Source organism: Euprymna scolopes, chromosome 35 (assembly GCF_053919585.1).
Source record: "Euprymna scolopes isolate OS-2025 chromosome 35, ASM5391958v1, whole genome shotgun sequence".
In the NCBI taxonomy this organism is placed as follows: domain Eukaryota; kingdom Metazoa; phylum Mollusca; class Cephalopoda; order Sepiida; family Sepiolidae; genus Euprymna; species Euprymna scolopes.
Window position 1 is genome coordinate 12,856,667 of NC_136516.1, and position 26,067 is coordinate 12,882,733.

Sequence of the window (26,067 nt, forward strand, 5' to 3'; positions counted from 1 at the left end):
CTTTACATACGCACTGTCATGCAATAAATGTTGCTTCATTATATTTTTTTTCTATTAGAATGTTGCCTCGTTTTGATTTTGATGTAGGTTTAATAATAACTAGGAGAGTTTTTATGATAGCAGGGGAGGTAACTACATGAAGTCGGGGTGTGGAACTCTTCACCATGTTTTTAATACTCCGATTTTTTTTTTTTTTTTTTTTTTTTTTTTTTTTTTTTTTGGCAGTGTGTACTTCAAGCATTGTAAACTCTTGGTATCTTAATGCGTTTCAATAAAAAAAAAAAAAAAAACGTCATCAGATTATAAAGAAAATTCTCTCCCTTTTTAAGAGACGACAAAGAAAAGACAATATCGCATGTATTGATGTACTCTAAATTTATTTCATTACAACATAATCACGTTGACAGTTCAATTCCCATTAGATGACTGAAGTTAAGCATTGTTGAGCTTGGTCGGTATTAAAATGGGTGACCATTTGAAAATACCAGCTGTTGTATGTGCTCTCTGCATTATTATTCAAGTCGTCCTAGACTTTTCCTTGCTACTGAAATCAAGCAGGACCGACCCAGGAGAAGAGTGGTTTGTGATTGTGCGACTCTTGCTTCACAATTCAGCATGGGTCAGCCATCATCCCATCATCTGATGGACAAACATCCATCCACTTCCAATTAATTTCATTAAAGCATAATTATGTTTTCTTTTTTCTTTTTTTTTACATATGCATCACCACTTATCAAGGCCCAGATACCACTCAAGGATAAGGGTTAAGAGTGCACAGTAGTCAATTGGACAATATAGTAATCGTTAGTAATGGAAATTCGGCAAATTTGTTAAGTGGAACGGCTCATCAAGAACTTGTTTACGTTGGACTTGAAGACAACCATATTGTAGTCAGCTGGAAAACGGAAGACAATTCCACAGGCGTGCAGTTCTAAGAAAGAAGCTTTGTTCATGGAATCTACGTTTAGGTTTAGGCACAGATAAAGAGTGGGGGGAATTATTGATGGTGTTTTCAGCTAAAAGTTTGGCGAGGGGGGGACCAGAGATTGAAGCTCAGTCGAGCACTTGCCATGGAAATAATAATAAAGCAGAGACAAACTTGCAACATCTCTTCTGTGAGATAGAGATTGCAGGGAAGAGAAAAAGACATCTCCTACGGAGCTACAAAGTTTATTTTGAACTCTAGTGATGGGGCATCCTACCAGATGCCAGGCATTCACCCGCTGTCTCAGACATTTAAACGAAGGATCTTTTAACTGTCCCTTTAAATGCAATTGTTTATATCTCTCTTGCACTTGGTCCACCGAGTATATTTGCTAGGTAGTTTTGGAAATTACTTTTCAGGAGACCGGTTGCTTCTATAATTAATGAAATGGTGGAAATCTTCCCACAATTCCAATTTCTTTTCATGTCTTGTCTTGTGTAGGCTAGCAACCCATATGATGCCATTTGTTTTCATATGTTTTTTTTTTTTTTTTTTCATTGTATTTTTTTGAATCAGTTAATATTTTTTTCTTTTTCTTTTTTTTTTTTTTTTTTCTTTGTAGAATGGCAAATGCCCGATCAAAGTCTGAACAGGCTGACCAAGCAGCGATGTTGGCTGCCCAGGATTCAGAAATTGCTCGCGTTAAAGCTAAAGAATACGCTCCGGATTTCATTCAACCTGGTTTGTATATATATATACACGCACACACACACACATATATATATATACATATATATATACACGCACGCATGCACGCAAACACACACAGACATATATATATATATATATATATATATATATATATATATATATATATATATATACTTGAGATTAAGATTATTTATTGAACATTTGAATAGTCAAGTCGCTGCCTGATGATATCTGTTGTTTGATTGAAACAAACGGCTGTTTGTAGCAGCGGGATGTAAACATGTTTATATAACAATAAACAAGTATTATCAGCTCTTTTTATTGAGCACTATCTAACAACCTCGTTGAATTCACTAGTCTATTACTTTTGAATAAAAAAAAACCCGAGTATATATATATATATATATATATATATATATATATATATATATATATATATATATATACTATAATAATTATTAAATACCCATGGACACTAGTGTTTCATCCTTTCGGGAATCATCAGTGCAGGGTGTCATGATTAACACCGGTCAATAGATTCAAACCTGGCAGCGCAGCCATCCCTGACTCCTTTAGCAAGGATCAAACTCATTCGGCCACCGTTAACCGCGAGAAATATTGTTGAAATTTAAACATTTATTTTTTAAAATGTTTTTAACGTCTGTCAGAGTGATCTAATCATTATATGATGATCTGCACATAAGAGCTAAATTGACCGACGTTTATTTCAACTATAATGTGCTCAACGATAAGAAACGAGTTTCTTAAAGGGGCTGACATAATTATTTACTATAATAATTATTAAGTACCTACAAACACTAGTGTTTCATCCTTTCTGGAATCATCAGTGCAGGGTGTTACAATTAACACCGGTCGAAAGATTCAAACCTGCCAACGAAGCCATTTCTGACTCTATTAGCAAGGACCAAATCCAATCAGCCATTATATATATATATATATATATATATATATATATATATTGTTTTTTTTGCTCAACATACACCTTTCAAACTCCCGGGCACCGCCGGGCTGAAATGCTAGGATATATATATATATATATATCATATTCACCCCAAACAAGGCTAAGTGCCATTTGGACATAATGGGCTACTATCTGGGACCATATCTAGAGGTACACTATGTGGGGAGTTGAGCAGCAAGATGTCCGTTCACATTACCATCACACGTGTCAGTACAGTCAAGAAAGCAGGGATACGGGAGGGAATCAAGAAACTATTAGAGTAGAAGGCTCTCCAGCAACTAGGGATCTCTACAGTGAAGGGGTGAGATTCTGCTGCTTATGTTAATCAGCGGTATTTACGTTGACGGAGCAGAAGTGCTATGTATAGAATCCTTTCTTACTTTAACATGCGTCATAAAACCTGCAAGAATAGATGGATATTCCTGAGGATACTTGTGCAGAATAAGGAGTATGCTATCATTGAATTTTTTTCTGTGCAGTTCATGCAAAACGCCAACAGGTGACGAAACGCTAAGCCAATAAAATCACAGGAACCAACGTCTTTTAAGAGAACATTTTTTTTTTATATATATAAAAAAAAGATATAATTATTAAAAATGGATAGAATCCAACGATATGAAATTAAAATGGAGGCGGAAAGACCAAGAGGCTCGACGTTTCGCCCGATATTTATTTTGATTTAAAAAAAAAAAAATCATCAAAAAAAGAAGAAAAAAATCATACGATAAACGTTTCAAAAGTAATGCATCCTATTTTTTATTCCGCCTGAATGGATCAGATGCGATTACAAATTGCATTGTTATGATGACTGAACTTTTGCAATTCATGACCTGAACGTTTCATCTCTCTGTTGAAAATATCAATGGTGTGAGACTCTAAGAAAGCAACCCCTGTCATGGACGTGCATCAGAAGCAGAGATGTATTATTGAATTCCTAGCAAAAGTGCAATGAGAATGGTGATGATAATATAGAAACATAAATTCTGGAGTTTGCTCGTTTTAATGATACCACTCCCGTCTTCATAGCTCTTCAACTATTTGAGATAAAAAAAATAGGAAGGTTTACATTTGTTAAGACTCTTGTATATATATATATATATATATATATATATATATATATATATATATATATATATATATATATATACAAGAGTCTTAACAAATGTAAACCTTCCTATTTTTTATATATATATATATATATATATATATATATATATAATATATAACACATTTTTGTTTACTATTTCTGACTCCATTAGCAAGGACCAAATCCAATCAACCATTATATATAAAAGTGAACGTGTCTGTGTGTGTGTGTACATTTCCCTACGCAATAACTCTGTCAATTTTAAGTCTACAGACTCAAAATTTGATATACAGAGTACTGAGGTTTGGGAAAATCTATGTGATCCGTTTTCGGCCAGAAATTTGGCTGTTAAGGGGTCAAAGTTCAGCGATTTGACCTTTGAGAACTCTACCAAACTCCTCCGACAATTTTGGGTCTAAACACTTGAAATTTTAGATATAGGTTCCTTGGACATGAACTAACTTAATAACTTGATTTGAGCCCAAAATAATACATGTTAAGTGATCGTAATAGGAGTCAAAGTTGTAAAAATTGACCGTTTTTTTCACAGGCATAAGTTGTTATCAAGGCCCATGGACCACTTGAGGATAAGGATGTACAGTAATCAATTGGGCAATATAGTTATCGTTAGTAATGGTAAATTGCATGGTAAAATCCGAAGTGAATGTCTTTGATAGCAGTGAAGTGATCCACATCACAAGGTAACAATCCGAAACCCCCAGATACGGTGCCCCTAGGATACGGTTTTTCAAGGTGCGATGTGGAATACGATGTTTTCCTGGCCCCTAGTTACGGTATTTGCCCCACCTTATGGTGTTATTTATAATGTTATTTGATTATATACATGTGTATTAAATACTGTACTGTATTTGTCACTAAGTTTTAATGCCGTATCCCGGGGTTCTTTATATATATATATATATATATATATATATATATATATATATATATATATATATATATATAACTACTTAATTTACTCACATAAAATTAATATACGAAAGTATAGATTTATGCTTAAACTTTAAGTATTTACTTCAAAAGTGCTCAATACTTAGGTAGAGCTAGTTAGTAATTTATAAAATATATATGGCGAAGAGTCCAAGAGTGGATGAAACGCGGAATATTCAGTGTAGCTTAATCGCCATATATATTTTATAAATTACTATATATCTATATATCTATAAAAGTGAACGTGTCTGTCTGTCTGTGTGTCTGTCTGTGTACATTTCCCTACACAATAACTCTGTCAATTTTTAGTCTATACACTCGAAATTTGAAATACCGGGTACTGAGATTTGGAAAAATCGATGTGACGGGTGTCAGCCAGAAATTTGGCTGTTAAGGGGTCAAATTTCAACGATTTGACCTTTAAGAACTCTACCAAACTCCTCCGACAATTTTGGGTCTAGACACTTGAAATTTTAGATATAGGTTCCTTGAACATGGATCTAACTTAATAAAGTGATTTGAGCCCGAAACAATAAATTTTAAGGGGTCATAATAGGGGTCAAAGTTTAAAAAAATTAACCATTTTTGGGGGTTTTTTTGCTTTTTTTGCACAGCATACACCTCCAAACACCCGAGCAACGCCGGGCACCCCTGCTAGTATATATATATATATATATATATATATATATATATATATATATATATATATATATATATATATATATATATATGCGTCGTTTGCGTTATGCATTCCCACTTAAGTAGGCCATGTACCAAGCGTACTCACCCACACAAAAAGTGTTTCTTCAGCTTGATTGTCAGCGAGAACATTCTTTGTTTAGGTGCATCGTGTTATGGGAATCAGTCTTGACACCGGAACTGATCGAAGGCAATGATTAGATAAATATAAAAGGTACACATTCGTCAATCGAACAAAAACGTTCATCCATTCGATTTTTTATATAAAAAAAAAACAAAAAAAAACAGGATTTTAACTTCAAAAACTATGCATGTCCTTTACGCGAACAATGAAAAGAAACTAAGTCGCTTTCTGTTGTATTCAGCTGAAAAGCTACATAGCTTAACAATCCAAATTAGCCACCCACTCAGACAATCATGATAATTAACAGAATTTTCGGCACTTGTGTGAAGGTACAACTTTTTTTGGTTTTCAGTTGGAACATTTGGAGAGTGCACAGCAGGGGCAGACAAAGGCACAGCAGGGGCAGACAAATGCAATAACAGGAAATAACAGGAAATGCAATAACAGGAAATAACAGGAATTGAAAATCTCACAATAAATGTTCTATTTAAAAAAAAAAATTTTTTAATACACTTAAGAAAATTATAATAGTACAAAATAATTTTTTTAACACAAATTAGAGATTTTTTTGTAACAAAGCACAAAATTCTGAAATATTTTGAATGCATGTTTTTTTTTATTGAGAAATCTTTTGTTACGCATTGAATTAAAATAAATATAAGAAACTCATAAACGCAAAATACTTTTCTGCCTCTGATGTACGCTTGTCTGCCTCTGCTTTGCACTCTCCATATGTCCCAACTGAAAACCAAAAAAAAGTTGTACCTTAGTACGGATGCCGAAATTTCCATAAAGAAATAATCAAAATCAGGTTAATCAAACTGCTGTCCCAGTGACCACCGTACACTCATTAACCCTTATCATATATTTTATATATGAGAATATATGATTTTATACTAGCAGACGTACCCGGCGTTGCCCGGAATTAAACATGAGGTTAAATTCTTTTTTTTTTTTTTTAATGAAGAAAAAAAAACGGAAAGAAAGCGAGACATGTGCATGTGAGTATTGTTTTTTTTCTAAACAGATCACTTTTTGTAAGTAAAAAAAAAATCACTTTTTGTAAGTAAAAAAAAAATCACTTTTTGTAAGTAAAAAAAAAATCACTTCTTGTGAGTAAAAAAAAAAATCACTTCTTGTGAGTAAAAAAAAAATAAAATCACTCCAACTGAGATCGAAACCAAAACCTAAAAACAATGAGTCAAGTACGATTACCATTAGATCTGCTTGCCGCGATCTTTAAAAAATGTTTCCAAACCTTGTGAAACAGTTGAAAAACAGACAAAAATCCAATGACTCCTCTCCCCCCCCCCCAGTATCAATTTTATAAATTGACCCCTTAGCAGTACTTTTTTTCCGGATGAAAACCGATTAAAAAGTGTCCCACATGTTTTAATACTCTATATACCAAATTTCAAGTCTGTAGATCAAAAATTCATTGAGTATATAGGTTGAGAAGTGTCCTCACACACATACACGTATTCTCACTTTTATAGATATTCTAGCATTTCAGCGCGGCGTTGCCCAGATGTTTGGAGGTGTAGGTTGAGCAAAAAAAAAAAAAAAGCGGTCAATTTTTTTTTTTTTACTTTGACCCCTATTATGACCCCTTAACATTTATTGTTTTGGGGTCACATCAAGTTATTAAGTTAGATCCATGTCCAAGGAACCTATATCTAAAATTTAAAGTGTTTAGACACAACATTGTCGGAGGAGTTTGGTAGAGTTCTCAAAGGATAAATCGTTGAACTTTGACTCTTTAGCAGCCAAATTTCTGGCCGAAAACGGATCACAAAGATTTTCCCAAATCTCAGTACCCTGTATATCATATTTTGAGTCTGTAGACTGAAAATTGACAGAGTTATTGCGTAGGGAAATGTACACAGACACACACACAAGCACGTTCACTTTTATAGATATATATAGACTAGCAGGTCGCCCAGTGTTGCTCGATCGTAAAATATGCATAAATATTATATTTTAATTTAAAAAAATGAAGTTAAACAAAATAGAAAGAAACTGAGACATGTCCATGCGAATATCATATTTTTATTAAGCAGTTCACTTCTTGAAAGTTTAAAAAAAAAAAGTAATCAATCTGAAATCGAAACCATAACCTAAAAACAATAAGTCAAGTATGATAACCATTAGGCCTGCTTTCTACGCTTTTCAAAAAGTATTTGGAAGCCTACTTATTTTTAACATAAGGAAGCTGTCATGTTTTACAATCGCACATGCGCAGTCATGAAACAGTTGACAAACAGATAAAAATTCGATTTTCAATTTTGACTCCTTAGCAGCCCTTTTTTCCGGGTAAAAAGTTTTCCACATGTCTGAATACTCTATATACCAAATTTCAAGTCTGTAGGTAAATGCCCACATTCTCATTTTTGTAGATATATATAGATATTTTATGAGAAATGGAGAGGATGGTCGATAAAAGCTTAGTAAGGGATATGTCATTGAGTGAGTTAATTGCAAATTACAGCTAAGTAGAATGATTGAAATGGACTTTTAGGCATAACACCATCCTAAAACTGAAGAATATTTTAGCATGTACTTTTAGATGATGATAGTGATAAGGAGGAGAGAGAGAGAGAGAGAGAGAGACTTCTTTTTAGCCATGCAAGAAGAATTTCTTAACAGATATATCACAGTTTATGAATTTAACAAATAAAATCAAAGTAAAAAAAATAATCGCAACAGGTCAGGCGTACATCTAATATCTTACAAAATTGCAGGTAAATGCAAGTGAATTGTTAGATTTAAAAAAAAAAAAAAATGATGCCAAGTTTTCTGCAGAAGATAATAAATTCTCGGAAGATTTCCTTTCTCATTTTTTTATTCTCAATTTAAAAAAAAAAAAAACGTAGCGAGATATTTTATAACTTTTTTTTTACATGAATAAAATGTACTTATCTTGGCTCCGTATAATCACGAGTTACTTATCTTGAAAAAATTTCAAGTTATCTCCCCGAACTATACTTGTCACGGTGAGATTAAAAAAAAAAAAAATTGAAATTGATTTTATTTTAATACTTATTTTTTCTTTTCTTTTCTTTCTTTTTCTGGTGCAGGAACAGACATAATGAAGAAAAAACTGCAAGAAATTTCCGATGAAAACGAATTTAGCCATATCAAGGTTCTTCCAAATCACAATGCCCATCCAAGGACAAAGTCCATGGGTCGTCAATCTCAAGACGAGATGGATTCGGCCCTAATAGGCTTGACCTCTTCGATGGACTCCACTCTCCCTGGTGGCTACAACCCTGGCATGCCAGACGGAATGAACTACCACAATGACGCATACTCACAGCAGAGCCAGTTAACTGCAACCCGTCACATAGAACACACTGCGATACCAGCTTCCCAACCCTCTCGTAGCCCGTCTCTGAAGATTCGTAGGTATAGTTTCTTGGCTGGATCAAGAAGGGGTCGAGGATTTAGTGAACTCTTTAACTCCACCATCTTGAACGATCACTTTGACCAGTACAGTACTACTGTGAGGGATGACAGCGGTCTCGGCAACATGCTGGACACAGGGGAATTAAATTCTTCACAGCAGCGGAACAGTGCTCCTGCCAGTGATACTTCCCCAGACTCGGGCATGTCCGAAACGATGGAGGAGGATAGTAAACACCGTCCATTGCAGAGGCGTCGCACGCTACCCTGCATCATCAAGCGAGAGGAAGAGGCGGAAGCAGCGAAACAGAATCTAGCTGAAAACCAGGCGGCAGTCAGTAGTGAGAACTTGGCGACAAAGAACACAGAGACGTTTGTCATTGAGAACGGCATCAGAAAAAGAATCAGAGCCCGGACACCCAAAGTGACCAACCCGGAAAAAGAGGTGCCGTTGAAGTCATACACTCTGGAAAGTCAGAAGAACCTGAGCAAGGCTTGTAACCCCGGGAGTCTGCCCGATATCAATATTATCAGAACTCAGCCCTGGATGAAGCCGATGCCTCGGGACGAAGCATACAAGTTATCATCACAAAGAAGGGAAGAAGTTCGTCATATGAGGGATATTGAAGAGCGACGCAAACAAGGCGATGTGTCTATCATTTTGGGTGATGTCAAGGTAAGTAATTCAGTTGCTCTTTAAAACATTTTATCAAATTAATAGAGTAAAAATGTGTTTTATTTTTAGAGAAGGGCTCAAATATTCCAATAAATTTTTAGAAAGCCAGTGTATTTTGCTATTATGCAAGTAATTATTTTCTTTAATTTTTCCCCACCTGGACCACAAAAAAAAAAAAATTAAGTAAATGCAGGTATAAAGTAGACCTTTATGCCATACCCTGTCAAAAGCCTTTGATACGTCAAGAGCAATTTTTATTTTCTCATCAAGTTAATATGTGTGACTTGTCCACCAAGTCTCAGTCATGAATACCCAACAATCTTTGTTTTCTCAACATTCAATAATTAGCAATATCTGGATACTAAAAAAAACGATTAGTGATTACAGAAAAATAAAATGCTATGTGTGATGGTTTGTAGAAGCCTCCCCAATTTTTTTTTTTTTTTTTATACAAGGGACTCACCACTTAACAAAGCTCGAAGGCCACTCAAGGACAAGGGTTAATGAATGTAAGATGATAGAGTAGTAACTGTTAATGGTGTAAATTGGGTAGAATTTGGATTATTTAAGGAGACCGCTTAACAAGAATTTGTTTGCATTAGAATTGAAGACTACCATACTATAGTCAGCTGGGAAGCAGGTCAGCGGAACAAAGTTCCACAGGTGAGCAGTTCTAGGAAAGAAACTTTGTTCATGGCATCTGCGTTAGATTTAGGCACATATAGAGGAAATTGTTGATTATTGATAGTGCTTATAGCTAGCTGAGTGATTTTTTGTGAAAGTTTGATAAGGGTGACCATAGATTGGAGCTCAGACGAGCACTTGCCATGAAAATAATGATAGAGCAAAGAAAAGTTCACAACGTCTCTTCTATTTTCTAGATTGTTTCAAAGCAAGTGAGAGTATTGGGGAATAAAAAAAAAAAACTTGATGAGGTTTGTGAATATGGGTGGTGTCATTTATGACAGATACCATGTTTTAGGTTGGGGTAGGGAAAAAAAATAAATATCGAGAATTGACATCTGAGGATCTCTAATCTCTAAAAGAAAAAAATATAGAGGGTGGGGGAAGGACTATCACTTTCGATGATGTCGAGGTAAGTCGATTAGTTGCTCCTCAAAATCAAGCATTTTATCAAATGAAGAGAGCAAACATGTTTCTATTAACAGTAAAATTTTTAGAGAAGGGCTCAAACATTCCAATTATTCTTTTAGAAGCCTAGTGTATTTTTCTAATATGCAAATAATTATCTTCTTTAATTTTATTTTATACTAGAAGATGTATCTGCCGTTGCTAGGTATTAAACATAACATTAAATTCCTTTAAAAAATGAAATAAAAAAAACGGAAAGAAACTGAGACATGTGCATGGGAGTTTTATGTTTTTTCTAAACAGTTCACTACTTGTAAGTAAAAAAAAATAAATAAATAAAATACTCGAGCTCAAATCGAAACCAAAACCTAAAAACAGTGAGTCAAGTACGATAACTATTAGCTCAACTTTAAACGATCTCCAAAAAGGTGTTTCCAACCCTTCTTATTCTTATCATAATGGAAACTATTCATGCATGCACAGTCGTGAAACAGTTGACAAACAGATAAAAATCCAATAACCACCACGTAACAATTTTTCAATTTTAACCCTTTAGCAACCCTTTTTTCCAGATTAAAACTGATTTAAAAACTTCCCTGTGTTTGAATACCCTATATACCAAATTTCAAATCTGTAGATAAAAAATTCGTTGAGGATATAGGTTGAGAAGTGTCCTCACACACACACACACACACACACACATTCTCACTTTTATATGTATATAGATATAACAATATACTATGACACCTTTTACCCCACCAAATAAATTTCAATACATGCCATTCATGGAATTGTTAATCAAATCATCTTTTTATCAAATCAATAGAGTAAAAACTATTTCTAACGATTTTTAGCAATTAATAGTATATTGTAGCCATTACAAGAGTGATTTTTAAATATCGGCAATTCAAATTGAGTTCTCTGCTTTTATTTATTAAATATGGCGGATCAAGACACGCTTCCTCATAAAAGTTGATTTTCTCAGTTAATAAAAAAAAAACTACTTGATCAATTTACGTGCTATTTGGAATATGACATCTTCGTCCCTTGAGGGGTATGTACATTATAATAGGGTTTGTGGACGTGGTGGTGCTTTCTGAGATAGGTACCATGTTTTATGTCAGGGAAGGCAGAAATTAAATATGGAGAATGGGCATCTCTGAGAATCTCCAATATGAGAAATAAAGAAAAAATAGGGGGAGTGCAAAAGTTATTTGTGCCACTAAAAGACTTTGCTTACTTGGATGAAGACTTATATGACTTCAGATTCGCATGCATCATGCCTAGGCAGGGAACACGTACTCAAACTTGATTCGTCCAAACATACATAAGTTTGCAGTGTGCATCCACCTGTTTAAAAATAAAAATAGTGCAAAGTGCAATCGTCCTCCTAGATGCCAGGAAGCAATTACCGACCCTATCGAAAGCTTTGGTTTGGTTGTTTTTGTTTTACGGCATATCAACCCTTTTCAGGTTATTTAATGCCGAATCCAGTTATTTGGAAGAAAAATATTTTAATAGAATATATATATTTTTTTGTTTCAAGTTGGTTTCTATTTAACCCATAGTTGGGACCCTAACAGGTACTACCACTCCGGGTCATAGTGGACCTGGGAGCAATGCCAATTAAAGGGTGGCTCCACACTCCCCACAGCCCACAAGCTGGGGCCTCACCTTCGGATATAGTTTAAGTTCATATCCAGGATCGAAAGCTTTGAACTGATTTAAATTGATCAGCGTGGCTTCCGAGTCGTCTTCTATCCACCCCCCTCTAGGATCGTGCGGATCAGGTGCAAGTTGTTTTGAATCGATTTCCTCTTCACAGCCTAGTTCTGCCCCGGTTTGATCAAGTCGCTGATAACAACCTGCAGCCGATTTGACAAGATCTTGGTCAAAATCTTCAACTCTGTGTTTAGCAGAGTTATGGGCCTGTAGTCGTCTAATTGTTCCCCACCATGCCCACCACCTTTCCTCAGCAATGTGATTACTCCCTTGGTGACTTGCCCTGGGATGGATCCCTGAGCAAACCAATGGTTGAACACATCCGTCAGAAGAGGCAGAAACAGTTCGCATGGCAGACCATTGAGTCCCGGCGATCTGTCATAGCTGACCTGCTTCAGTGCAATAAAAGCCTCCCATTCTATCATATGGCTCTCACAACTAGCAACTCGAGACGGGGAGAGTCAGCGAAATAGTCGCTAAACTCAAGGACCGGAAGATCAGGCTTCAGTAGAAAACGCTCCTTGGAATGTTCTTGAAACACCGCACAGATCTCCCGAGTCAATTCCAGGGTGCATCCATTCGGATGTTTCACTTTGCCAATGTACTTGTACGAGCCATGCCTAGAAACCTCATGATGCACATCCGCATCAGAATTGACTGCTTTGTTGCCTATCTTTCCAAGTCTAGCTCTAACTACTTGGCCTTCGTAATGCTCACTAGTCTCGCATAGAAGATCCTGCTTAGCTAGTTCCTGACTAACCCTATCACCCTCCACCATAGCTGCTTCTTTGTCTTGGCTTTATCTAGTGCGAGGCACTGGGTGTACTTGACGGAGAAGCATCTCATCTTGGCTATAAGACTTAACCACCACTTACTCCCGGAAACCGCCCCCACTAGTGCTTTTTTAATTAATTCTCTGAACTTATCTCAGAAGTTTTGTATTTCCAGAAGGGAGGTTTTTAACTTCCAGTACCCAACTCTTAAAATAGTTATATTTACTGGTGAAAAAAAAACAAACAATTTTCACCGGTAAATATAATACAACGCAGCTTTATTTTCATCATGTACATTTTCTATTGTGTTTTTTTGGAGTTTTTTTGTTTTTTTTTAATCGTAAATACCTTGATTCAGCTTTGAAAAAGCGAGGGCGAAACCACTCAACTGGCCCCACCCCTTTTTTCTTTCCTTTCCTTTCCCCCTTTTGCATTTTTTACTTTTAATCATGAAGTCTTCCCTTCATGACTGCAATATTCAAATTTTGTACACGCCCCCCCTAAAAAAAAATAAATCAATCCCCTTCTTATTTATATATATATATATATATATATATATATATATATATATATATATATATATATATATATATATATATATATATACACACACATATATATTCAAATATTGTACACGCCCCCACCCAAAAAAAATAAATCAAGATATATATTTGTTTATGAGAAAAATATGCTTATTCAATTACATTTCACCTTTTATATATAGCAATTCTTTTAATTTATAAAGCTCGATGTAACTACAGAGCATATACAAATAAATGACAAGAAGTCTATATTCCAAATTTCAGGATGTTGTCCATCTTACCGTTTATTACTTTCATTATATTAAAATGTTCGATACTTGAAAGCATATGTTTCGTAGCAAAGAATCATTCATATAATTATGATGTAAATTTTTTAATTTTTTCCACTGACTCATCAGAAGAATAAGAACTCATCAACTTTTAAAAGAAAATAAAAGGAATATGGGCACAATTAAAAAATCGGAAGAATAGTTGACAATTGTGTTTTGTTTTAGTTACTCCCCTTTTTATATATATATATATATATATATATATATATATATATATATATACACACACACATATTTATACACATTATATATATACACAAACACATATATATACATATATATATATGCATATATATATATACACACACACATATATATGCATATATATACACATATATATACACACACACACATATATATAGATATATATATACACACACACACACACACATATATATATACATACATATATATATACATACATATATATATACATATATACACACATATATATGCATATATATATATATATATATATATATATATATATATGCACATATATATAGTAAAGTTATGAAAATATATATGGCAATTAAGCTACACAGAATATTCCACGTTTCATTCTTGTGAGAATTCATCAGGCTTAAGCGAAATACGCACATGCTATTGAGTTTTTTGTTAGCCAGTCAGCTTTCTAGTTGTCACCGCGCCCACCCTAATCATCCAATGGGCAGGCACTTACAGGACAAAGGCACAGTTGACCTCTGGTTAACCCCTTCTCTTTGTGTGTTTATGGGAAGGGTAAATATTCTTTTGCTGTGCCAGCGGCCTACTTTCAGCCTAGGTGTAGTTGAATATGTTATTTTGTGTGTGTGTGTGTGTGTGTGTGTTTTGTTTTCATTCTATATTTTGGATATTATTTTATATAAAAGAGAAAAGAATAACTTTGTCATGTTCAATCAGACGTCCTTGAATAATGACTTGCTGCTAATATATATATAAGAAATATATTGTTACGACGTATCCCAGTCCTACTGGGGACGTTAGAGATGGGTGACGTAATGAAATATATAAAAAAAATAAAGTTTCCCAGGTTCCTTGATAATGCGTTGTTATGGGAATGGGATAACCGTCTCGAATGTTATGGGAATGGGATAACCGTCTCGAAGACAACAAAAAAATGAAATGTAATGGACAACGAAATCACATGAGAAATAACGAGGACAAGTATCATCGAAAAATTAGCAAATTTTTATTTATAAAAAAAAAATAAATAAAATTTAGCTCAAGAAAAGAAAATTAAATATGTCTAACTAAATGAAATGATTTAATGATTCAAATTCTACCGAGAGAAAAATATATCATCAACAGTCAATGTTCACAATAAAAGCAAGAAATCGTCTGCTCAATTAGATACAGGTTCTAGGGTAAGAGAGATTAACGTTTTGGCTGAAAAACTCACTGAATCTACTTTGAAATGTGTCCTTTCTTTCGTCTCTTTTTTTATATATATATTTCTTTCCTGTAAATTTTTTACATTTGATTATGCGTGCGCAGATTAGTTTTCATATTTTTGTATTTCGGATTGTTTGCGTTTCATTACGCGCGTACGTGTTAATTGCTCCAAGTATTTGTTTCTGAAGCTCATCGAAGCCCTTGATTTATAGTAAATATTTCACTGCTCTTTTGACCCTTCCTTCGCTGGGTTCATTCTTTTCTTCAGTCAATATTCTAACTTTGACCGCTGATCAAAACAGATTTTTACCGTCGCCGCCAACATCGGCTTTTGTCGTTGATATTTACCTCCGCAGAGCCGCTACCACACAGCCGTCGCCTTTCGCTGGCTTCACCACTCCGACCTTCGCTGACTTACGTCTTGTCGCTTTGAAGCACGAAGCTCCACTGACTGTTGACAACTATTTTTCAGTTCCCCCCTCTCTCTATACGATCTATCTCTCTCTTTCTCTATACAGTTTATCTCTCTCTATATACTGTTTATTTCTCTCTATCTTTTCTCTCTCCTCTCTTTCTCATCTATGAGCTTTCTTTTTTCTTTCCTCTTCCACCCTTCGATCACAGTATCTCTCTTCCTTCTCCTCTTGCTCGCAGGCCTCCTCCTCCCCTTTTTTTCTGTTTTGTTTACAAAATGTGAACGAGCAGATGAGAATGGATCTTTTTGGTGCAAAAATGATAAAGTAAATAAAATATAGTGAAAATATATCTTCTCTCAGCTAAAAATCAATAAAATAATTTATTATACATTTTCATCAATGTATTACAACATATATTAGTGATGGGATGATTCCAATATTTTTCCTGATTCTTATACAATCACCGATTCCGATTCTTTATAAATCTCTAAATATTTAGCTATAGAGTTGTCATTTTTTTCCGATTACTGTAAAAACGCAGGTACTTATGTAATTTTGGTACCGCCCTGAAATAATAACGTTATTATTTTGAAAGATATTTTTAACATGGGGAGGGGAGAGTGTTTTGTAACTATTCTGTGCTTCCACCATTTTCTTCTACACTACCAACATAAATAAATAACCTCGAAAATGTTTTTTTTAATTTGCGTTACAAATAAATAATCAACGCAACAATAAAACATATTGTTTTACTGTGTACGTTTTCAACGTCTCAATTGTTTTTGTTTGTTTTGGTTTTTTTTTTTCACGTTTAAATTAAGATATATCAACATTTGAATTTAACTTTAAATATTATGGTATCTACAAAAAACTATTTTCTTTACATCACAAGTGTCATGCTCATACATTAATTCCATAGCTAATATAACATACTGACCCAACGGGTCACGGGTAGTCTAGTGAATAAATAATACTCATCTCAATAAACATTCCAATTAATTAAATAATATATATTGTGAAAAGAAGTTAAATAATCGTTTTAGCATCGGAAAATAGGCACAAAGTTTTCCGATACCAATTCCATTTTCTCAAAAGTTTTGATTTTTCCAATTCCCGATTTTGATTTTTACTAATCGTCCCAACACTTATATATATATATATATATATATATATATATATATATATATATATATATATATATATATATATATAAATAATCAATCTTAATCTTCAGAAAATTAGAAACATAAATGTCTTATTTCAATGTTCTAACCATTTTTCTGTTTTTTCCTTTGGCAGGATTGGTGCCAGCAGAGGCAACTTTTGGTGCTGCTGATTGCATTGAACGTCAGTTTGGCCACCATGTTCTTCAACCTTCTTTCTTGATAGGGGTCATTCTAAAGCAGTGCTGGTGTATTTTGAATTGGCAGACAAGAATGACTCCCAGGAGATGACGATTATGATGAAGTTGAAGATGAAGTTGATGATGACGACGACAATGCTGAACAGAATACTTGGTATTTTTTACACGATGACTTCTCCGATGCATTCAAATTCCATGGTGTGTTTTATTCCACCCTGAATTCGTTCCTATATGGTGGCAGCGATTATGAATGAGCTATATGTATCCAGCCAAGCGGGGAGTTTTAATCTCGCCTTTCCTAACATAAAAGATGTTCAAGTTGATGAAGATGAAGATGAAGATATGAAATAGGATGCAAAATGTGTACTAGTTATCAGGGAAACAAAAACAAAAAAAATTTTACGGTTTATATGACGATGATGTTGATAATGCTGAAAATGATTCTGACGTTTGGGCTCAGTTAAAAACAACAACAGAAATAAACAACAACATAAAAACGCTGAAGAAGTTAAAAGAAGAAGACAAAAAAAACTGTTTAAAAACAACTCTTTTAAAAAAAAAAAAAAAAGAAAAAAAAAGATCCTGAAAAAGAGATCAGTATTTTTCTTTTCTTTTTTTTTTTTTGCAAAAAAAAAAAATAAATAAATAAAAATTTTAAAACTCAAACAACAAACAAAGTATTTAATTATTCTGGAGATCGATTTGGAAGAAAAAAACTAATATTAACAAAAACAAAAAAAGAACTTCAAAATTTTTCACCACTTTAAAAAAAAAAAAAAAAAAAGAGAAAAAAAATTGGAACAAACTTTTAAATTCCCATCGTCAATTTATTTATTAAAACAAAAACAAAATTAATTTGAAATAAAAATATTATATATATATATATATATATATATATATATATATATATATATATATATATATATATATATATATATATATATATATATATATATATTTAAAAAAAATTGAAGAAATTGAAGTAAAGGAGAAATTACAACAAAATAAAATTCAAGAACTAATTTTTAAAAATCAGGATCCTGTTTCTTTTATAGATTTGGACAAACAGAACTTTAATATATATATATATATATATATATATATATATATATATATATATATATATATATATATATATATATATATATATAGTTTCTATTTTCTACCAGTGCAGCCAATTTATCAAAAAATAAATAAATAAAATATATGAGAGAGACTGTTTTTAACCACACCCACTCTACCACTTTGATGAACAAGACAACATCCGCTATATATTTATTTCTTCAATTTGATGAAATGGCTGCCCAATTCTTAAAATAATAAAGTTTAAACTAGTTGATGGCGTTTTAAGTTAGAAGGAAGGAAAGGATGATGTGAACATTTTTTTTTTCAAATAAGTAAAGAATTAATGGAGTCTTAGAGATTAAGATGAAGAAAAGAAAGAAGAAAAGAAAGAAGAAAAAAGGATTTTTTCTGGTGCTATCTGTTGTACTGGAGTAGTCTTTAACTCTCTCTCTCTCTCTCTCTCTCTCTTCATATGTTGGTTATTTTCAAGAACATTAAAAAAAACTCTTCCCAAGTTGTCACCCCCACACCAACCCACTTTTAAGATTTAAAAGAAAAAGAGATTTAAAAAAAAAAAAACAACACAAAAAGCAAAAAATTTAAAGTATGTAAAAAAAATATGTGACCCATTCACTCTATAACAATATTTAGTCTCTTCCTGGTTTTTCACTAAAAAAAAAACGTTTTTTTTTTATAAATAACTGTTCCTGATCACCATAATCACCACCAAAGCCACCAACACCTCAGAAAACAAAAATACTGTCACAATAATGAAGAAAGAATGTTTTTTAATGAATATTCCCCTTCCTCTCATTTGTTAGAGCGTGTTATGAATTTGAAAGAAAATAAATAAAATTGTTTAACAATTTATTTTTACTTTTATTCTTTCAAAATTAATTTTATTTTTAACATATATTTATTTATTTTATATATTTTTTTAATATTTAAAATAAATAAGATTTTAGCATTTTAATTCATTTGTAAATTTCATTCTTTCCAAATATATTTCTTATAAAAAATATACATTAAAGATTAAAAATTAAAACAATTATTTATTTCGAATTGTAAATGTTAGTTTCTTAATAAAATCTTATAGATGCTTTATATTACAAAATAAAAGAAAATATAAACATATTGATTTGTGAATTTCGTTCTGTATAATTTTTAAAAATAATATAATATAAAAGCTTTATTTAAGAAATCTATAAATAAAAAATTACATTTTGATAATTTTAATGTCTTCAATAATATTTTGCTTTATTCTAAACATTTTGTTGTACAAAACTCATAAGCAAAAATGATTTTGAACTTTTAGCTTTTTTGAAATTTTGTACTTGAAATATTTTACGAATTAAAAAGTAAAAGTCAAATTTTATTCTTGGATATTTTTAAAGTGTAATTCATTCTCACCAAATTCCACATATTCTTTCTTTATTTTATTAATTAAAAAAAAAAATACCTTAATATTCATTTGAACCGTAAACCATTTATTCTCTTTAACATTAGAGTATTCTTAATATTTTTAATATCATATGAATTCAAAACTAAAAAATTTAAAAAAAACTTTTAAAATGATTATTTTTTTTTTTTTTTTTAAACTTCTTCACATTTTTATTGATAAATTTATCCATTTTAAAATAAAAATAAGTAAAACTTGAAGCATTTTTATTTGCTTTCTAATTATTGAATTTATTCACAATAAAATGTTTGGGGTTTTTTTTTTTTTCTTAATTTATACTTGATATATTTTAATAAAAAATATAAATAAATAAAATAAAATAAAATAGAACTGTTTAACATTTTTATTTATTTTAGTTTTTCCTTTTGTTAGGTTTGTTAATACCTTCCCAAGAGCCTAGCCAACCTTTCCTCCCTCTAAAAAAAAAACAAACAATTGTATGAGCGACTGGTGGTATGGTGTGTGACCTCCCAATCCCTTTTCCACCCTGATAAAAGCAGTGATACTAAAAAAGAAAAAATTAGAAAGAAAGCACTGTGATAATATGATTGCCTTCAAATATTGATTAAACTTTGTAAAAGACATAAATGATACCTACAAGTTGATTCTCGGCCTTCAGACTGAGGTCAAAGTGTAGTATCTGTTCAGTTCTCAGTCAATAAAGGAGACTGAGGCATTTTTTATTATTATTATTATTATTTTTGTCCCAATCCAGAGTGCCCCTATGGGGGGAGCTGGATTTCTCCACATTTAAAACCGACCTTGTGTCTAGCTGCCCTCGTGGGGATGAAGTAAACAGGGGCATAAATAATATGTTATGATAGCTGATTGACCATTTATCACAACACCAGGCATATAACATTTTCTTCTTCTCCTCCTCCTCCTCCTCCTCCTCCTCCTCCTCCTCCCCTTCTTTCTTTCAAATTATTTTTGACAATTCCATTTTTTTTTTTTTTAAGTTTTATTCTAAAGAGAAAATATTAGAAAAACTGTCTGGCTTTACAGGGCGTTGCTCGGCGGAAGGTCCAGAGAAAATAATTTGAAGTTAAGTCAAATATTTTTCAAATAGGGCTTTTTTTTTTTTAATTCGTTTTTACTTTGCCTTATTTTATTTAATATTTCAATAGATGTTCGATTAATGCTGAATTAAAAAAAATAATAATTTAATGTTTATTTATCAAAGTTACGTGTAGGCGAGAAACTCACAGAGAGGCATACGAGATCTTGTTTGATAGTTTTGAATATTAAACAAAAAATATGAGTTTTCAAGTGGTATAACTTCGGCATTTATTTGAAAACAAAGGGAGATAAGCACCATAATTCTGAATAATTTTCTTTCACAAAACTTTGGGGAAAAAAATGAAGGAAAAAAAATTAAATTAATTTTTTAAACTACACAAGATAAGAAATTATAACTCCTCCTTAAAAAAATAGTTAAATTTAATATTTTTTTATTTTAAAAGACGAAAAGGCTTTATTGTTACTAAAAACAAGGAGGCAGTAAAGTAAAGTAACTGTTTTGCCTTTATTTGAAAACAAGGGGGATAACTATTGTTGACTTATTTAAAAAAAAAAATTCGTCTTGAATTAAACCTTTTAAAAATAAAATTTAATTGGAAAAAAGTGGGGGGGGTGAAGATTCAACGCAATTTTTGAAACCAAAATTAAATGAGTAATGATAAATATGCTTTCTGTTCTTTTCAAACTAAAATTTAACAACTTTTATTTTTAGAAGATAGAATATGAAGACTCGTATAAATAAAACAAAGGGAAGTAACTCCTTGCATTTATTTGACGAGGATTAAGATTGTGTGGGACAATATTCAGTAAAAAAAAAAAAAAAAAAAAAAAAGAAAGTTTAATAAAAATTAAAAAATCACACTTAAAAAAATAAATAACCTAAATTATATAAAGGATTAAAGACGTAGAAAATGTATTAAAAAAAAAAAAAGCACTAAGATGAACACAGAAATATATTAATTTAAGTTATAGTAGTATTTGTTATATTTGAAATTGCATCTTCATATTCTGAAGTTTGATATAAAAGGTTATTCTCGTTTCAATTGAGTACATAAATATTTACATAACATAATATAAACACATTTATAAGACAAAAATCATTCAATAAAGTCTGATAGACATATTTTTTTAATATTAATGATAGAAATTTAGCCTGAAGCTTGCCAATCAAGAAACCAATGATAAATATGGGGGATATCTATCAAATAATAGTGAATCTCCTCTCTTTTATATATATATATATATATATATATATATATATATATATATATATATATATATATATATATATATATATATATATATTACAATCTTGGCCCCGGTGAGGCATGTAGGAGATTTTAAATGTATATGTAATGTATATTTAAAATATACATGGTAATCCGGTTAGGTTTGTATCTACCAGGTAAAAAGAAATCCAGAGAATGATTAGTGTGTTCATATAATAGTGCTCAATAACAAACATCTGTTTATGTCGCCTGATGAAGTCTTTTTAGACTAAAACAGTAGATTTATTGTCGCGACCAATGGTAATTTTTTTACCTAAATTAAATAAAATTATATATATATATATAAAACATAATTTAGCTACATATTTGCAAAACATGTTTCGGTCACAATTATAAAAAGTTAGGCTTTTTTTTTTTAGTCAGAACTTCTACTTTACAGTTTCCTTTTGTGAGTTCAACAAAATGAAAGCATAAAGTAAATATGTTCTGGCTTGAAGAAGTCTAGCTATTTATAACTGACTGAAACAGGTTTTGCTAATATGCACTTAAATTATGTTTGTATAAATGAAAATCTTTATCAATCTTTCACACGATATATATAATCGCCTGTATTTTCATATAGAAATGAATTCAATAATCCTCAATATTCAACTAGAGGACATGATGCTACAAACAGATTTTGTAACATCATGGCTTCTGGCTAAACATTGAGGGCTATTGAATTCAGTTTAGTATGAAATCACTGGTATGTTCATGGTATCCAGTCTGCATCTGTTTTAATAAATGTTGAACTCTTACCCCGGTAATTGATGATTCAAGTCAATTTTTCTTTAAAAAAAAAAAAAAGAAAAAGAAACAAAAGAATAACATACTAATATATTAAAAATATAAATAAAACCAAGGGAAGTATCTCCTTGCATTTGTTTGGCTATAACTAGGATTGTTTTTATAATATTCAATTAAAAAAAAATTTAATAAGATACGCACACGTAATGATTCAAGATAAGAGTTTGTTTTATTTTGTGGATATAGATTTTTTTCCTACAAATATTAGATTTTTATTTACCGTGCTTGGTGTTGTTTGGTTTAAGTTTAAAGTGGGTGAGATTTTCATCACAAGGAGTCAGTTCAATCCCAACCATCCTATTAATACAAGAAAAAAAGAAAATACCTTTCTCCTTTCCTCAACCTACCTTTCTTAACCAACCCTGGTAGAAAAATGAATAAGACTTAAATTTGTTAAATAGCTAAAAAAAAAAAAAAAAAATTATGTATACATAAAAAATAATTTTTTTAAAAATTGTTAAATGAATATCCTTTCCTTTTTGCCCAAAGCAATTTATTATTATGGGTTACAAACAAACAAACAAACAAAAAAATGAAAAATCAAAAAAAAAAAAAAAAAAAAAAAAAAAAATTTTTTTTCTACTCTGGAAGAAAAAAGATTTCTATAAATCAAAAAATTAATTTAAAAGAAAAAATATTTAAAAAAAAAAAGATTTCTATTAGTTAAAACAAAAACAAAAACAAAAGACGCACAAGAAAAGCACTTCGACTTACAACTGGAACAGCAGGAAGTTGAAGAAGAAAGATGAAAAAGAAGAAAGATGAAGAATAAAAAGAGAGATGATGGCGATAATCATGATTCAGATTTGTTTTATTTGATGCTGTTACCAGCATTTTCTTAGTCATCTTTGTCAATCTCCTCCTCCTACCACCACCACCACCACCACCACCACGGTTTCCATATTAACTATTGAGCAAATGGCTCTCAAACTCTTCCTTCTCCTTCCGTCGCCATCACCATAAACCGTTACCATTTTTATCTGCTGTTACCACAACTATTATTACTACTACTACTACTATTACAACAAGTTCTTCTACCGTGAGATTTTTTTTAAAGTCATCTTATTGTGCCTCATGAAAGCCAACTACATCAGCTAGTGTGATTTTTTTTTTTTTTTTTTTTTTTTTTTTGGGGGGGTTTTCACTGCTGGTATTTTGGTGTCCTAAGGTTTTATCTTTTACAGGCAACTGATTGCCTCTACCCCCCCTTCCCTTTTAAAAAGACCCTTACTCCCATCCCTTGACCACGATGGTGATGCTGATGACTGCAAGGAAGCCTACAACAAACTGCCGGCTCAAGGTGTGTTTAAAATAAAAACCAATAGTAATGTAATAGTAATAATAATAATGATAATAATTATAATTTTTTCCTGAATTTTTTATTATTATTATTGTTATTATGTATTATTATTATTATTATGTTTCAATATTTCTGAGTTTTTTATTATTTATTTATTACTTCTTGTTATTTTTTTTGTTTTTATTTAACTTCACTTTTTATTTGTATTGTTTTAAAAAAAATACAGATACAAAATATCAACGCTCTAAATTTTTTAATCAAAATAATAATTATCATAATTAATAATAACCAAACATTTTTTTTTAATAATAAGCGAAATAGAATTTTGTTTTAAAGTGAAAGAAAAAAGTAATTTTCTTAAAAAAAAAGTTTACATTCAGAATGTTATTTAAAAAATGAAAAAGAAAAAAAAACCAAAAAAAAACACCACCCCTTTTGTTTCTGTCTTTGAAAAAAAAAATCCAAAAAGAAATAATAAACGTCATGAGATTTTTTTCTTTTTACTCAGCCCCTAAAAATGAAATAAATAAAACATTTCCTGATTTATTTTCTCTTTACATTGGATGTTGGTTTTCACCCATTTCTCCAACATAAATGATTCTCCATCAAGTTATTTTGTAATTTCTTTCTTTTCTGAAATTTTGAGATGTGTATTGATTATTCAAATTATTTAAATGTTCCGAACTACTGTTCTCATCTTGAGTTTAATTTTTACAATGGTTCAGTCAATATAACCTTCGATCTTCTTCAAGTGTATCTTGTTGAACTGGGGACAAAGTAAAAACTATAGACAAAGAAGAATGGTTCAGAGTACAATGACTCAAAGAAATAGTACACATGCTGGGTGACGCTCATCTACTAAGCATATATATATATATATATATATATATATATATATATATATATATCTTGGAAGTTTTTCAACCTTTAAAACTATACAAAAAAATATTTCATTTTTATTTTTTATTATTCGTTAGAAAACTATTTAGTCAGTAAGTCATTTAATAACCTGCAATCACTGCATCAACTTGCTTTATCGAATTCACTATAGTACCAGTAATAATTTATTTTTTAAGGGATCGTCAATTGTTTACCATGAAATACTGTTTCTGGGATTTAAAAACAAAACAGTATATTAAATCATGGCTCCCAAGCAGTGTTGATCAAACACCACCTCCCTTAATCTTAAGAACAAGACATGTTACAAATATTAGGTCTAGTTTTCTATTCTTAATTAATTTGGCTAACCTATTCATGTTATAAAAATGAATTCCTTATCTGTGAGATTCATCTGTTTCCAAATTAAAAATGGATATATTTTTTAATTTACCAATCTTGTATTTATAAGATTAGGATTAATCCATTTGACTACTTATAACCCCCCCCCATGATTAATATTTTATATATTTACATTCTTATTTATTGAAAATGAAAAATATATAAAGGTTAAAAATATTTATGAATATATACATTTTTTTTTTTTTCAGAATAATGAAATATATCTATTGGTATGCAAATCCAGTGATTTTTGGTCTCACAAAATATTATTAGGTGTAATATTTTATACAAGACAATCCCAGCAAAATAAAATTGCTCAATATACAAGATTGATTTACATTTTTACTACCAGGAATTTCCATTTCAAGATTTAACATTAATTTTGGATTTATAGTGCAATATCATTTTTCTGCCTCAATATCAATTTCCCATATTCTATGCATCTAAGATGTTTTAAAAACTTTAATTTTTTATGCTTATTGCTTTTAGCAAATAAGGTGCAAACCAATAAAAACATTTGCTAATATTCTTCCTCTGAGGAGATGATAAACATCGAAAACTCATGGGTCAAGGAAATAGTTATTCAATTGTATTTTTGGTTTCTAAACAATAAAAATTCTATATTTGAATCACCTTTCTAATCCTAATATTTAAATAGCTTAAATTTTACATATATATATA

The 26,067-nt window shown here is 31.2% G+C and overlaps 1 protein-coding gene across 2 annotated transcripts in view; it reads left to right on the forward strand.

The window, feature by feature from the left end:
* The window catches only part of LOC145259686 (junctophilin-1-like), a 629,234-nt gene extending 604,997 nt beyond the window's left edge, over positions 1-24,237 (forward strand). For both annotated transcript variants that reach the window (XM_080117355.1, XM_080117354.1), the window contains 3 exons: positions 1,548-1,666; positions 8,557-9,557; positions 17,126-24,237. In XM_080117355.1, the coding sequence (XP_079973481.1) occupies positions 1,548-1,666; positions 8,557-9,557; positions 17,126-17,212 (1,207 nt within the window). In that variant the 3' untranslated portion in view covers positions 17,213-24,237. The remainder of the gene's footprint in view (positions 1-1,547; positions 1,667-8,556; positions 9,558-17,125) is intronic.
* Positions 24,238-26,067: the final 1,830 nt, after the last annotated feature.